At 26.9% G+C, this 18,197-nt stretch overlaps 1 protein-coding gene across 1 annotated transcript in view; it reads right to left on the bottom strand.

Moving 5' to 3' along the window:
• LOC142320319 (limbic system-associated membrane protein-like) overlaps nucleotides 1-18,197 on the bottom strand; it is a 341,433-nt gene that overhangs the window by 211,265 nt on the left and 111,971 nt on the right. Inside the window, exon 3 of the mRNA XM_075358026.1 lies at nucleotides 11,292-11,413. Within this exon, the coding sequence (XP_075214141.1) occupies nucleotides 11,292-11,413 (122 nt within the window). The remainder of the gene's footprint in view (nucleotides 1-11,291; nucleotides 11,414-18,197) is intronic.

The following is an 18,197-nucleotide window of genomic DNA, read 5'->3' as shown; positions in this document are numbered from 1 at the left end:
ATATGACAACAAAAAAATTGGCCGTGAAATTTAATTTATTTCTAAGGTAATAAAGTTTAATAATAAATCCATAAGATAACAATCAGTAATTCATACAAACAAATAAAAGAATAACTAAACGCAGTTATACCCCAAAAAATTACATTTAAATTGTAAACCGTACGGTAAGAGTCTCGCAGATATTTCTACCGTTCAAAAAACAAACATTTCTGTAATATAAAGAAAACTGTTTTTAACAAAATGATACTGGTATCAAAAAAGGTAAGACACTACATTTCTACTATCAACATCTGTTATTAATTTAGAATTTTGTTTAAAAAAAATACATGTTAAATATATGTAATAGACAATAGATATACAATAATAGATAATAAACAATGTTTAAGCGTTCCATATAATAAGCAAAAGTAGAAAGATTTGTTTCAAAATTCTTATCAGGCTGATTTCATTTCTATGTAACACACATCACACTTACAGAAATAGAACAATTCTTATGATTATTAGTTGTTTAATATATGAAGTCGGGCCGGTAAGAATTCTGTAACAAATTTTTTCTATTTTTTGCTTATCATGTGGGACACTTAAACATTATTCATTATCAATTATTGTACACCCATTGTCCATTACATGTATTTTCTCTAATGAAATTTTAAAGTAAAACAGATTTTGATAATAGAAATGAAGTATCACCTTTTTTGATATCAGTAGAATTTTGTAAAAACAGTTTTCTTTGCATTACAGAAATGTTTGTTTTTTGAGCGAAAGAAATTATATCTACAAGACTGTTACCGTACGGTTTACAATTACATTGTAATTTTTTTGGATACAAATTATTCATACAATTTTCTCAGAGTTAAATTTGCTTCAAATTTGTAGGAAATCTCTGCACTGCGATTTTAAATAATTAACTTACAAGGGAACCCAAGAAACATAATTTTCGAATCCAATTTTTATTGGCTTTGTCCCGGAAATTATTTCAGGTACAGTTCTAGGACCTGTTTTATACATATTTTTGGGCAAAAAAATTGTATTTTGGAGAAAAATCAGAAATTAATATTTAACAAACTGTAACTTGAAAACTATATCCGAACAAAATTTCACTTTTTAACGGTAAAATCGCAGATTCTTGATGCAATAAGTTACCGGTGCTAACTTTTGTTTATTTGGAAAAAATTATCGTTTCGAGAGAAATATTAAAAATATTTTTTTTTAAATATGCAAATAAAAATAAAACCAATTTCTGTGGTGCCTTTCATCCGACATTGCGTTTTTCATACACTAAAAAATTTAATTCCATATCCCCAGCTTTATGCTTATATGATGAATAATTTGACATCCCCCAAAACAAAAAATTTGGCGGGCTACAATAAAAACAATTATTCTCAGATATCCATCTGAGGATATATTTTTTTCTCCAAATCGATCTTCCCCAAAACTTGACAACAATTTCATTCAAACATTGTTTTTTTTTAATTTTTTTTTAAGTCTTATTTTTTAGGAAATGGACTAATTCTTTTTCTTGTTTTGAAGAAAAACTTACTCAGGTGTTTTTGGTTTCTCCTAAAAAAAAATATTAATTATCATTTTGATTTTCAAGAATATTCTGACAATAATTTGGGAAATTTAAAGTAAAACAGTAATGCATACTCCTGACATAAAATAGAACCATGCACAGTAGCACGGTTTGAATACTTTTTTTTTAATTTAGCTAAAATTAAGTGTTAGTACATTGAAGTTATTCTTAATTTGACACTTACATATAATATTTTAAACAGAAATTATATTTTTTTAAGTCGTAATTATTATTATTATTATGTTTATTTTGTGAATAAATTATGGAGAATATTACCGACTAAAAAATTGCGTTACAATTATCTAGGCTTATAAATGGAATAAACAATAGAAATAAATTAAACAGATAACGAGAAGGCGAAATTAAATATTAAATACTGTTAAAAAAAAAACATAAAAACAAAAAAAATAATTTTTTACAGGATTATTATAACTAATTAAATGAAAAATGTTGTACTTTTCATTTATAACAACCCTAATTCTACGTTTCTTTGTAGTCTTTGTAAATTAATTACTTCTAGAATTGGACCGACATATGGCTAAAATTATGTTACTGTGAAAAACGAAATCTTTTGTTGTAAAAGTTTAAAATATATTTTTAAATTATTTACAAATAATCCACAGCAAATATTTTCAACGATCACTAGCAGAATAAAAAATATTATGATTAATCTGTGATCGAAATATCCGAAGATAAATTTATGCTGTAATTAATACTGTTAAATTTTCTTCTTTTTTATATTGTTAAAAAAAAAATTCTAAACAATCAGATAATTTTGAGATTCATATTATCTAAAATTATTTTTTTATATATTTATAAAACACATTAATTTAATGCAAAACCTACCATCAAGTGAAAACTTAAAAACGTTATTGAATAGAAAAAAGTAACAGGCTAAAAAATTATACAACGGGATTAGAAAAGGGTTGCTTTAAAAAACATGCATTGTAAAACTAAAAGTGATTGAACGATCGGACCGTGAAGGTCAGCTAGTCAATATTCACTTAGCAGGGCATTTTGTAACAGCATGTACACAGTATATAAAACAGTACACTGCGGTCGGTAAAATACAAAATGTGATAGTTAAACCTACGCTATATAACACAGTAAAGGAGGGTGGGTATTAACTTTACAGTGAAAAATGTTCACCCCTCAGTAAATCTTATGATTTATTATTAAAGACTCACATTAATCAGTACATTAGCCCCGAGAGCAACCGTCCATTCCCAATTTTGAGAATGAATCCGACGCCATTTGCACGATATACAGCACAGTTTATCAAAGGGATTGCAGCTATTTCTAGGCGTCCGTGATTACAACTTGCGTTACCACGTCGTAAACTTTTAAAAAATGGTACATATAGACATAATACTAAGATTAAGTTAAGAAATACTGATAATTTAACAGAATCTGGTTTTTTTTTATTTTACTAATTTGCTATATCCTTAAATTTTTTGTTTAGATAGGACTCTGGGGAAAAACTGCCATATATAATATACGTGTATTTCATCATACAAAATTAAGATGCTTATTGAAAAAGAAGTAAGATTTTTTTCAGAATTTGAACATAAATATCAATGAACTTCACGATCTACGGACATTCGTCCTTTGAACGAGAAGTTCGTACTGGAGAGTTCAAGTTCAAATGTTATTGTTATTATTAAATTAAATTATTCATTTTATCGAGATAGACATCAATAAAAATCGTTCAAGCTAATGACGATTTTTTATATTGTTTTTATGAGAATTATGATCATTAACCTTCTCTAAAGCGCTGGTTGTTTACAAAAAATAATTCTTAATAACCAATTTCGGTAATACAATTTTAGTATTTAGTGAAATATTACTTTTCTTATTTGTATACCTAATCTAGAAATATATAAACGTCTTCAAACGTTTTCAAAGATGATGTTTAGTAATGATCTTCGAAAACCTAATATTATTTCCATGAAAATATCTTTTGTGTTAAAATACGTACGTAATTGGCTACCTAATACGAGTATTTCCATCCAAAAATTTCTCTTTAATTATACTGGTAAAATATAAATTAATTCACAGAAATTTTCAGTAGGCTTTAAATAAAAATAACATTAAAAATCATTATTTGACTATTCCGCATATGTGATGTTTAAACACACATAGATGAGAAAAGTTTCACCTAACTTTATCATCTAAACAACTATCATAATAATAATAATATATATTTACATAAGGGTAAACTACATAAAGGCAGTATATAAATGAATAATAAATATTAAATGAAACTTAAAATTCACTATAAATTCTCATCAGTTGATAAAGAAATATAGTGTTAGATTTACTAGACTGCTCTGCAATTGTCAGTCGGTGCCACTGTCACAATACGACAGCAATATGATTCATATTACAAAGGGATTATAACATACGTTAACAAAACTAAATGAGAAAATTTAAAGTTGTTTTCGAGATTCGTGATATCTATACCTTGATTGACAACTTTAACGAACTATTATTTCAATATCAAAAACAAATTAATAACATCAAAAACAAAATAAATGATTTCAAACTTACACCTCAAAATGTTCTCAAGATTAAAAAAAACCTACGTCTGTTTCGTTCATACTCATGAAGAATAAAGTTGTACACCTAATGACGTTCCACATGCAAAATTTGTTGCGAAAAATCCCTGAAGGAAGGTGAGTTTAGTACAGTATAAAGATCGAATTAACACAAGTGAGAATACGTTTTTGAATCCCAAGCATAATCTCTTAATCTGACTCTAATCTAGCAGGGAGAGTTGTAAACCGACCCAGAAACTTTGTTTCCTGTGGCCCAAAGATTAAAGACTGAAGTGCCTATCAAGCTTTTTCTTCTATAAAAAAATCTGATGTGGACATCTGATGACTTCCTTGTACGACAATTTACACATTTACACATTTTCAGAAGTGCATAAAATTTTATTTCACTAATAATTTCTGATTTTTCTTTTAATTCTTATTATTGAATTATTATTTATTATTTTTTTTTTTTTTTTTGCAAATAGAGGTTAATAATTATTAATAAATCAATACGTTCAAATTAAAAACGAAAAGTTAAAAAAAAGGAAATGAAGTCGGATTCAAACCGATATACCTTCCACTTGTAAGATCCAAATATTTCAATAATTAAAATTTTACTTGGCTATAACTCTGGAACCAAACAAAATAATTACCACTTATGTTGTATCGTTGAAAACCTCTTAATGAGAGCTTATTACTGCTTAAGAAAACTGCTGTTAAAAAAAAGTAAAAAATCCAAATCTTTTGGATTTTGGGGTTTTTTGGACACTTTTGGTCCAGTTGATTGCAATCAAAAGAGGAAGTGGACAACAGTCCTAAATCCAAAATTTCGGCACTCTACGGCTAATCATTTTTCAGTTATGCGAGAAACATACATACATACCTACGTACTACAGATATCACGCCGAAATTAGTCAAAATGGATTCAGGGATGGTCAAAATGGATATTTCCGTTAAAATTTGAAAACCGAAATTTTTCGCAATTACAATACTTCCTTGTGCTTCTCACAAGGAAGTTAAAAGTGCATCCTAGGTCCACTAGAACATTGTAAGTTTTAATTAGAACCCAACAATAAATAATGGTTAAAAATATGAAACTGGAATTAGTTTAATGCCGTCTTCAATTTAAGTAGTAAGCTAACTTCGGTTTTTTGATATGTAAATAGTAAATTAAATGCTTAATACTATCTTATACAGAACCCAACACTTTTTAAAGTCAAAGTACATATAACAGAATACAAAGAATAAATAACATACAAGTAAGTTGAGATTTGTAAAAATAATTGAAGAAATCAAAAGACAATAGAAATGAATCATACTAGTGAGATAATAAAAGAATAAACTTAATATACGTAAGGGAGTTTTGAATTACACGCTAAATTGTTATTAAAAATTATTAATAACTAACAGGCATTTAAAATCAAAAGTAAAATAAAATAAGGTATTTCATATTTTAGGCAAATTTATCCATTCCGAAAATTAAAACACTCGTACATACCAGTATAATATAATTTTATACTATAAATATATGCAATGATAATTTAATTATACTGTATATGTTACTATTTATAAATAATTCAATCAGGTGGCTTTTATTAAATGATCTAAATTAAGAAAGTCGAGTAATTTTTGTTCAAATGAATTCTGTTTATTTAAACAAATAATGATAAGCGTTAATAAACGTCAAGTTAATAGAGTTTAATATGGTTCTGTTAATTAATGAAAATGTTCGCAATTAAATTTACAATTTTAAATTAAGAAAGTAGTACTAAAGAAAATTACGTTTTGAAGGAGAAAAGGGGGAGTTTAGTTAAATTATCTGAATAATTAGAACAAATAAAAGGTCTAGTGGGATGTAAAAAAAATTACATAAACTGCAGAAGCTTGTCTCTTGGGCGGTTTCTTTTAGTATAGCAAACAGCTATAGCTCTAAAATTTTGACTTTTATTCAAGGAAATTTAACTACTGAAAATGAAGAAGCTTATATTAATTAAATTCATTCGTTAGGAAAAAAAAGGAACCAAAGAATATTAATATACACTTCGTATTCATTTTTTCAATATAAGGTTGCTAAATTATAGTTATAAACAAAAAATCTGATGTGGACAACACATGACATTCTTCTACGCCTAATAAATTACATAAACATATATATTTTTTTTAATTTTAATGAAAAGACGTAAAATTTTATTTTATTAATAACTTTGATATTTTTTCGTGTATTTTGTTTTAAATGTTATTATTGAATTATTATTTATCGTACCTTTTTTTTATAATCAGAGGTTATTAATTATTAATAAATCAACATATTTAAATTAAAAAAAGTCAGAAGTGAAGTCGGATTCGAACCGATGTCCTTCTTTGTAAGATCCAAATATTTCATTAATTAAACTTTTATTTGGCTACAACACTGGAACCAATGAAAATAGGTACGTACCACATATATTGTTAAAAAGCTCTCAATGAGAGCTTATTACTCCAGTTAAAAAAAGTCCAAAATCTAATTTTTTTTGGATTTTGGTCTTTTTTGGACACTTTTGGTTTAGTCAATTGCAATCAAAGTTGGAGGTGCACGACTAGATGTTACAACAGGTATAAATCCAAAATTTCGACATCCTACGGCTAATCCTTTTTTAGGTATGCGAGATACATACGTACGTACGTACGTACAGATATCACGCCGAAACTAGTCAAAATGATGAATTCAGGGATGATTAAAATGGTCAAAATTTCCCTTGAAATCTGGAAACCGAAATTTTTCGCGATCACAATACTCCTTTACTTAGTACAAGGAAATAAAAACGTGTGTTGCAAATTAATATAAAAAAGCAGTAACACATTAGCTATTTTTTAAAATAACGTATCTTATGATAATGATCTATCTTATGAAAGATTAAAAAAAGCGGTAAATATTTAATAAATTTTATTTAACTTTTAAGTTTCCGTATACGATTACAAATGTTACGTAAATTTTACGTAAACACGGCTATTTTATTTCAGTTGTTTTAGCACATTCAAGATGGATTTTATTATAATCGGGTAATTTAATTATATTTTGTTGTAGTCTGAATAATGAACGTTAAGTTTCAAGGTACCTTTTATTTTTTCCTGTTTAGCCTCCGGGAATTACCTTTCAGATATTACTTCAGAGGATGAATAAAGGTGATATATATGAGTCTAAATGAAGTGTATTCTTGTACAGTCTCAGTTCGTCCATTCCTGAGATGTATGGTTAATTAAAACCACCAAAGAACACCGGTATCCATGATCTAGTATTAAAATCCGTATAAAACCTTTACTAGGGCTTCAACGCTGGAACACTCGACTTCCAAATCAGCTGATTTAGGAAGAACCATTCACTACTAGACCTACCCGGTGGGTTAAAATTGTATGTTCGATAATTATATGAACTCTCTTACATCAATGGAACCCGAAGGTAACATCTCTTCTCAGGACATAAATATGTTTAATAATGATAGATTATAACCATATTAACTGGTCGTTGGTAGGATCTATGGAGAATATAAGAACCAAAGAATAATCAAAATATTTTTCCAGATTTTACATTATTATAACTCTTAAGGAAATAATTTAAGAGTGCAGTGATCCAGGCAGAACAATATTATTTTTTGTTACTTATAACGGTAAATTAAAATAGCTGGCATGCATTTCAAATATATAACTGAATCGTCCAGATCTATGCTAATTGGCAAACCGGCGCTTACAAGGTCAGTGAAATCTGAGGGATAATTAATAGTTGAGAAGATTAAAAAAAAAAAAAAAAAATTGAACACCATACGAGTAAGCTATTTGGAGTGTGTATTTTTTAAATTTTATATTTCCCTGTTTTATCGATTCTGTTTAAAATAATGTTATTAAAATTTATTCCGGGATAAATTTCAAAGAAACTACTGTTTTCCTTTATAATCACAAATTATAGAATATGTAAATTTTTGAACTATAATTAACATTCTCATAAGTTCGTTTCTTGTAAAACTTATTTTATAGTTATCCTTGAAAAGTTCATTTCATAAAAAAACGTATGTTTTTATATTTTAAACAAAGAAAAGCTCGCAAGCTCTTAACATTTATTGTCAAACTATATACGTTACCTACAGTATAGGTTGAGGAAAGAATCGACATTCAGTCGATATTGTATTTTGTAAATGGCAATAAAAAATAAAGACTTAATCCACTAAGCTACACTCGGGCAATAATAGCACTTCAGTTGTTTACAAAAAAAAAAAAAAAATCAGTTCGATACGCAACTAATGGAAAAAATAGATGTATTTTAGGTAAGGTTACATTCTTTACATTCCTTTTTTACAATGTTTTTTTATATTACTCTTTTTTCATAATATCGAGTCTTGAACAGATTTTTAGAGTAATATGGCTATGAAAGTGCAACTTTCTTCGCATTTCTAAAATAAATGCCTTTAAACGATAAGTGCCTTCATTATTCGTATTTTAATCTGCTATGTTATAGCTTCACCAGTTGTAGTATAATTCTTTTTTCAGGTATGATGGTAGGCTTCTGCCATTATTTCTATGTCAATTAACAAGAAAAAAATCTCCTGTATCAAAATAATGAAAGCGATTCATCTAACTACCAAATTTCTATGATGTTTTGTAATAACAAATAAAAATATATATTAATGAATATCAGATAAACGTTACTGTTATTCTAACTTTCATTACTAATTAAATATTATTATGTATATGTTTTAGTTCAGCTTAGGTCAATCAAGCTATCCGGTTCGGTATAAGTAAACGATGATTAAAAGTAAAAAAAAAAAACGACTTATTGGGCTGAAAGAATATAAAATTTTTTTTTTCAAGAATATTCAGTAAGCAGACTTAATTATTCTCTGAAATCTTTTGAAGAACAGAAGGCTCACAATTCCACGATCTTTAAAATGATGAAGAGGTCAATTAAAATGCTTTACGCTGTTAATTTTCTGATTAGATGTAAACTGCAAAAACGTTCATTTGGTTAGATCTTTTGATGGAAATTTACATACCTCCTTGGAAAATGTTTATATCCTCCAAGGAAATGAAAAAATTAACTTCAATAACTGTAAAAAAATTTTCTCGTTTTTCTAATAAAATTAATTTTTTATAAAAACTTACTTATGGTTTCATTCAGTTTATAACAATGTTATATCACCATCTTGAATTCTATCATTCCACTAAGATTAAAAAATCTGATGTGGACAATGCATAACTTCCTTGTACGCTTATTAAATTACATTTACAAATTATTTTAAAATGAAAAGAACATAAAATTTTATTTCATTAAAAACCACTGATATTTTTTCATACATATGTATTTTTTTGTTATTATTGAACTATTATTCATTGTAATTTTTTTTTACAATGAAGGATTAATAATTATTAATAAATGAATATATTTAAATAAAAAAAATATTTAAAAAAATTCCTTCCCTGGGGTCCAAATATTTTATTAATTAAAATTTTATTTGTCTATAACTCTAGAACAATTGAAAATAAGTACCATTTATGATATATCGTTTAAAATCTCTCAGCAAGAGATTTAGTCCAGTTAAGAAAAAGTCCAAAATCCCCAAAAATTGGATTTAGGGCTTTTTTGGACATTTTTTCGACATCCTACGGCTAATCGTTTTTGAGTTATGCGAGATAAATACGTATAGACGTCACGCCGAAACTAGTCAATATAAATTCAAGGATGGTCAAAATTTCTGAAATCTGAAAACCGAAATTTTTCGCGATCACAATACTCTTTTACTTAGTACAAGGAAATAAAAACGCGTGTTGCAAATTAATATAAAAAAAGCAGTAACACATTAGCTGTTTTTTTAAAATAACCTATCTTATGAAAGATTATGAAAGAAAACCTATCTTATGAAAGAAAAAGCGGTAAGTAAAAGCTCAAAAGATAATTTAAATATAGAATAGATAATATAAAATATAGAATTTTATTCATTTAAATATAGAATAAAATAATGAAAATAGCCGTATCATTCCAGGAGATACATTCAACAAGGTTGGCAGTTAAGATTCAAGCATTTCTTTACGTAGAGATTCAATCCTCTTTCTTCTCTAATGCGTTTTCTTCACATCTCTAGTTTTTCCATTCTTCCAAATATTAAATATATGTATTCATTTTCTTCAACATTTTTACTAAACATTAATTTTGGCTAAACATTAGTGTTTATCATGAACCAAACAGGTAAGCTTAAGCGATTTAATATAAATAGAAAATTATGAATTACATTTAAACAATATCTACTTTTACTAATAAAAAATGTGTTATTTTATTGTTATTGCTGTTTGAATTCTTAAGTCTCTTTCAACATAATATTCCAGTTTGAATAATTTGAATATATATATATATTTATTTAGAATGCTTTATATAAATTACCACTCATGTAACAAATATATCAATCATTAATTGTATCATATAAAAAAAAATAATTATAAGCAACACATTATTAATCAATAAAAAAAAGTATATAAAATAATGAAAACTTAAAAAAAAACAATACTGGACTACATCTGGTATAAAACAATAAACATTTATCAAAGATTTATTCATTTTATGTGAAATTATATTGTCTGCATTCAATAATTATTTCTTCACACATTGTTAAATTTTAATGTCAGTCCCAAACATAAACTGAACAACAAGAACCGGGGTTATAAACTGTTATATAAACACGCTAACATATACGTTAAAAGCCGCAATAAATTTAAATGAAATAAACAGTATTAAAATATCGTATTTTACTGCATAATATCCTCCTTTATATGAATAATGTATATTATATTACACGATAGAAAAAAATTTACAAAAAGTAGATTTTTCTGATTTTTTAATAATCCTTAGTCATAGATTTTTAAATAACGGAGGATAATTAAAGAAAAAAAGACGTCCACGTTGATCGTGTAAATTTATTCTATGTTAAATAATAAAGTATTAATAGAATATTTTCCTTTTATACAATCGGAAGTTGGAAAATAGCACAATATTTTTCGTTAATTACATATTATAAGTGACGGAGAGAATTAATTAATCTATACAAAAAAAAAAAATAAAATAAATTAAAATATAACATAATTATAATAAAAACATTTTAGGAAGACAAATAATATAAATACATTTTAAGTAAAATGGTATGAAATGAATGCTGTAAACTAACCTTTCTGGTCCATGAAATTGTTGGGACGGGATTCCCTGAGGCCCTGCATTCCAACGTAACAGTAGATCCTTTCTTGACTTCAACTGTACCATCTGATGTTACGCTATGAATTCGAGATGGCACTGAAACAGAAATAAATTGTCATGTTTTCACTCAATTAATATCTCTAAAATAAAATATCATTTTCGATCTTTTAATCTTTAAATCATTCTAGGAATTTAAATTTTGGGTTTATTTTAGTTACGGAAAATAAATAATTAACGAAATTGATTTATTTTTTTTTAGAAAAAATATAATAAATATTTTAGTTATGAAAATAATCAATATTTTCTCTTATCTTATTCTTATTATTTTACTTCTTAATTTAACTCTCAATAGGTTAAGTATTATCATGATAACCAGTTTTAAGACCGATATGATCTAATACGTCTTATAATTCAAGTTGCAAGTACCACTAAAATTGATTTTTGAATCGATTTTCATCTGTTTTAATAGAAAATGTCCAACAGATGTTTCTTACATTTTCGAATGACAATACGTAAAGTATCTAATGTAACTGAAGCGTTATTCAGAATTGCTTAAGTTGCTCAGAACATAGTCTTTCCGGAGAAAATACAAATATTTTTCTAGAAATAATTTGTCCACATTAAAAGCAAGAAGATTTAGAATTGTAAATATTTTGATTTGCCTCGTTAATATTAAATGCTTTTAGGTAGGTGAAATCTTGGTAGGCAGGTAGGCAGGTTATTCTAAGTAGGCCGATTTAGCCTACAACATATTAACAATTAAATAAAAAATTCAACCCAAATCTGTTAAATATTTAATATTACAGTACTCTAAAACCAAACCAGGATTTACACACTGACTTGTTGAGATTACCGCAATTTCGCTACATCTCTACATAAGAATAACTTATTATACCTAACTTCTTGCTAACCTTACTAAATTGAATCTTCACTTATTTTTATTACTTTTAATTTCCTTGTGAATTAAATTTATAATTTCTACCCAGGTAGGATTTCAACACTACATGTGCCTTAAAATCAATAACCGTTCTGTATTTGTTGAGACTTTAAAAATAACGGCTATTACATGCATTTTTGTATTATTATATCATTGATTTTTTTTTTTTTCAAAAAAGTTACAAATGTAAGTTTTTTTAGAATTTAGAATGGTATCTTGGTTTTTGGTTAGATTTTCTTTTTAAGACAAAATATTTGGAAATATATCTTCGAATGAAATAATATTTTGTTTTATATTAAACAATGAAATGCTTCGAAGCATATTCAATATTGCTGAAATCATTTTGATGCTGCAAAAAAAATTATTACAATCAAAAACAGAATTAATTTTATTTCAATATTTTCAAATTGGTAATAGATTTTTAATATATATTCAAAACGCTCCATAGTACTTATCTATTTATTTCATTTTTTACTGATATTAATGTTTAATATGGTTGTAGGTACCACGTCGGAATATTAATGTTTATTTTGGGTGTAGGTACCACGTCGAACGAAGTTCCTTTAATTTTTTTAATATAATTATTTTTGGTAATGTAAACCGGTTTAGCTCGCATACTACCATAAAAATAAATTTTAATATTTTAATCAATTAATCCTAATTCTGGGTAATAAAACAATGGAATTTTAGTTTTCAACTGGAATATCATAATGAGATTAACTAACATAACTGGTTATTAATCGTATTGATTTAAGTTTCCATGGATACTAATTTGCACACATATACACACACACACTCTCATTTAGAATTTGTTGCGTAGGTGTATGTACTTTATTTTGGAGATTAACATAATTTTGATAATTAAATTTAGAATACATGTTTTCATGAAAATTAGACCACCATAATTAAATATTTTTTCTGCTAGCTATCATATCCTATTACAATATATACTTAATTATCATTTTTCAGGCTATACAAAAACTATAAGATAAGGTAACGAAATGATTTAATAGAAATTCAGCCGCTATGAGATAATTCATTTACAGGAAACAATACGCATATTGGATACCTATCCTCCACTCGGATCGACTGTATAATCATGACCCTACTACAGTATGGCTGATTTCGGAAAATGCACATGGATCTGATCCTTTTTTTACGAAAAAACATTCTAATAACCAACCAAAAGCAAAGTCGTAAACACATGACAAATAAGGAGGTTTCAAAGAAAAAATTTGGTTCAAGTCGTCTGATTTTTGTAAAATGTTTAGTTGTACTGCTTTAATTCTTAAAAAAATAATTTATTATGAGTCTCAATATAAAGCAAAAAACTTCTTAAGATAAAAATATATGAATTATATTGGGTTACAACTAATTTCACTTGAGAAAGCTCAAAAGTAGTAGAAACAGATTTAAAAAAAATTATATTACTATTGCTAGTATGTTCAGTTTTATCCATTGGTTATAAAAGTTACGTAGGTTTAAACATGTCAGATATGAAGATTCCATTAGAAGGGCTGCAAAAAGAAAGATTCATGGGAGTTTGTTTTTTTTTTTATCTTGTTTAGTTTTTTGTGGTTTCCAGTCAAAGTGAGAGGTAACGAAGAGCGTTCCCGTGTTCCCTCCGACTACGGCGCCGCCATTTTAATATTTTACAGCCTCGCGACACAATATATTGCATATTCCGCTATTATTTATATCTTTCCTATAAAACTTCCATCAGTCACTTTTCCAGTCTTTGCATTGCAACATGTGTGTTATGAATTTCATTAAAGTAGTTTGTAGCGTGTTTAAAGGACAGAATTAAGTATACATTGCAATAATCTAGTAAAAAATATGAGTGATATTTATATGAATAAACATAGGAGGTTATTGTGACTGTAAAAGTAATTCTTCACATACGGAACCGATCAAAGAGATTTGGAATAACATACTTCAGTCGTAAATATAGAAATAACGTAGGAAAACCACATACTGTAATGTAGTTGTAACTCATCTGTTTCTGTAGAACAAATTTGTCACGGTGTAATACTGTATTGATTTCTCTTTAGTTAGCAAGAATTTAAAAAAATAAATTATTAAAAAGATAATTTTATATCAAAGATAACCTACCCCTTAATTCTAATCTTATATCATATTCGACTACAGGATTTCGTACAACACACAAATATTTATCAAAAATAATTAGCAAAAAAATTTAATTACAAAAACAAAATAATTAAAGCAAAGTAATGTATGAGCATAATGCTATTAAAATTTTAGTTGTTTTGATGTTATAGTTTGTAAAAGAATAGAAATAAATTAATCTATGGGAGAAAAAATTAATCAAAAATAATTGGGCAAAAAATGCTGGGGTTTTGGACGGGGGATGAAGTCGTAGGGCAAATTTACTGATCTGTTTTTTTTTTAAATCAATTGCCCCAAATTAATACTTTTGGAAAATTCATTGAAATAATGATGTTGAAGTTAAACAAACATCTACAAAATCCTCTATCATTAGAATTTCATTTAAAATTTTTTCATGATTTCAAATTATTTACTGCTAAATGAAACATTTTTAACGTGAAATTGATTATCTTTATTAGATAATTGTGAATAATGAATAATTTTCAATGATTCTCATCGAGGCAGGGAGTAATTTAAGAAATGATTTAACGTTCTAAAATTATTGATTTTATTATTAAAATTAATGTATTTATAAAAGAAGTATTTAATAATAAAAAAATAAAATATGAAGATTTTTAAATATAAATTTCATAAAATTTCACACTTTATGATGTTTTGCTTTCTTTAGGAAAGCTTAAAGTAAGTGAATAAAAATGTTATTTTAAATTCTTTGAAGGATGCTTATTGAAATTTTATTCCGAGTTAAGATGCACTTCCATTATTAATGGTGTTGTCACTTCGTCATTTGGCAGCTAATGTATGTAGGAACTATATATATATGCTCTCAAATTTTTTCTGAAAACAGAAATATTCCATCTACTCGGATTTGGAAAAATAATCATTTAAAAAAACAAATATAATATTTTCGTGACTTTTAGTTTTAAGTTAGTACACAAAATATTTTATTATAAATTGCTCACATAAAATATTAATTAAGTTTCATTAACAGAAAGTGACCATGATAAAAGTTTTCATGTTGAATCATGTATAATACTAATTTTATTTTGGACATTAAAAAATCTGATTTGGATACCACATGACTTCCTTATTCGTCTATTAAATTACATATACACTTTTTTTTTAAATGAAAAGTACATTAATTTTTTTCATTAATAACTTTTAATATTTTTTCATAATCATTTTTTTTTTATTGAATTATTATTTATCGTAAAACTTTTTTTTACAATCAGAGGTTAATAATTATTAATAAATCAATATATTTAAATTAAAAAAAAACAGGAGATGAAGTCGGATTCATACCGGATGTGCCTTCCCCTTGTAAGATCTAAATATTTCATTAATTAAAATTTTATTTGGCTGTAACTATGGAACCAATGAAAATAAGTACCACCTGTGATATATTGTTGAAAAGCTCTATATGAGGGCTCAACGGAACAGAACGGAACGCAAGAATGGCGGGAGTTTCAATATTTCTCCCTATATATCGCCGAGCCTAGTCAATGTCCCTTGCTGTTGTAACATTCTATAATCCAGCGTGTTTCAAGGGTTTATTTAGTGACGGTTATAAGTTTTAAGTTTTATTTATGGAAGGATTTGGTAATTTGCGTTCAAATGAGGGGTTATTACTGCAGAAATAATAAGAAAAAGTCAAAAATCCTAATTTTTTTTGGATTTTGGGATTGTTTTGTCACTTTTGGTTCAGTCACCTGCAATCCAAAGAGGAGGTACGCAACTAGATGTTACAACAGTCTTAAATCTAAAATTTCAACATCCTACGGCTAATCGTTTTTGAGTTACGCGAGATACATACACACATACGTACTTACGTACATATGTCAGGCCGACATACTAAAAATGGATTCAGGATTTCCAAAATTGATATTTGTGTTGAAATCTGAAAACGGAAATTTAACGCGATCACAATACTTCCTTTACTTTGTACAAAGAAGTAATAAGAGTTTAAGGCTCAATAAACAATAGTTTTATTAGTGATGAAACTTAATTTTACGTAATTGATTTAAAAATAATGATAACTACCGTTAATGAGCCACGGAAGATTCCAAATAACGTTATCAGCCCTTCCCATTTGATATGAAAACAGAATTTTGTTGTACCACGTCTACTACCGAAAATAATGATAATGATGCTTAGTATTTTTAAAACGAAGACAGAGAAGCCCGATCTGTTTACAACGATACGTAATCATTTCTTTCTTTCGTCTTCCAGTTAAGGAGCTTCTTAGGTTGTGAGTTTAACAAGATAGTCATCCATTAAAATAATAATATTCTCTAAGCATTCCTGGTAAGTTTATTCCTAATTCCTTTAAAAATCTAACATTTTAGTTCACACTACCTTAATGTTTTGTACCTTCCTTTTGATCTATTAAACAAATGATATTTGCAAATGAAACTAACGAATATCAAAGAACTAAAATATTTTATATGTAAATTTCATTATTTTAGATATTATTCTCGAGGTTAACTTTCACCATCGTTGCAGGAATGTACATAGTCAGGAAGGAACTTTGTAGAGATTACTATAATTATTTATTTAAATTATTTTTTTTTTAACGAATAAAAAAAACAGTAATAGGGAGAAGAAATGAAAATAATAAAAGTTTCCCTTTATTAAATTATGACGTGTATCTATTTCTCCGTATTATTTTTTATTAATTTCATTATTACGTTTTACATAGTTATGTTTTTTCTTTTTTTTACATAATAATATACACATTTACTCTCCGTCAGTATGGTGAAAATGGTTAGCTCTCGTCTTTTTAAATAATTTGAGGCAGGGCTGGACTAGTTTACAGTTTTACCATAGTACCTGAGATCACACTAATACCTGCTATTATGTAGTTTGTTTCTACTTAACTAAACATTAGCCTACTGACTGAACAACTATAGGTCCCAAATCAACAAACCTTTACAAGATATCCGAAAATCTTAGCAAACACCATAAAAATAAAACAGTCGATATCATCACAAAATATATATGATATTTTTATAGATTAACTAAAACATAAAAATTCTGATGAATGTACGTTCTTTCTGACACCAAATATACTGTTAGTAAAACGATGTTGATGAGGATGATACTCTACGCAATTAAATGAGAATAATTATACTTAAGAACAGAAAAACTCATGTGATATATTCTTTTATTTGCTTTCACAATTTGAAGTATATATTTATTTATTTTAAACATAAATCTAAATTCTCACTGAATTATTACAAATTTTCCAATCTTATAATAACTTTAAGCTGAAATTTGACGTAATTATTTTGAACGGGAAATTAACGAAACGCAAGTAAATATTAAGATTAACAATTGAAATTCAACATTTTTCATTTTATTTATTCCGGACATAATTTCAATAAATCTTGTCAAAAGGGGCTGAGTGGATGTACCAAAACCAAAAGAAATTGAAACCAGAACCTAATTTCTGGGTTAATTTCCCATTCAACTTAAAGAATTTTAAGCTGAAAGTTTGAATAATTATACTAAAGGGGGAATCTAAGAAAAATTATTACGATTAATCGCCTCTTAGGGATTAAAGTAAATAGGGATTGAATAACATACTCAGACCGGAAGTAGCAGAAACATGAATTCTGAAAGGGATTATCACCTTCGGGAAAAGTTATCGGTTAGATCATACTAAACCATACGTAGTCAAAAGAGAAGCAAATCAATTTTTAAAAATTTGCGAATTTAGTATCCATTTTTTTTTTTAATATGTTGTGATTGAAGCTTTAGAAAACACGCATATTTCCAATATTCAATTAATCACGCGCGCACGCACACACAACACACACA

Source organism: Lycorma delicatula, chromosome 2 (assembly GCF_047948215.1).
Source record: "Lycorma delicatula isolate Av1 chromosome 2, ASM4794821v1, whole genome shotgun sequence".
NCBI lineage: Eukaryota > Metazoa > Arthropoda > Insecta > Hemiptera > Fulgoridae > Lycorma > Lycorma delicatula.
This window is presented reverse-complemented; position numbering and strand designations above follow the sequence as displayed.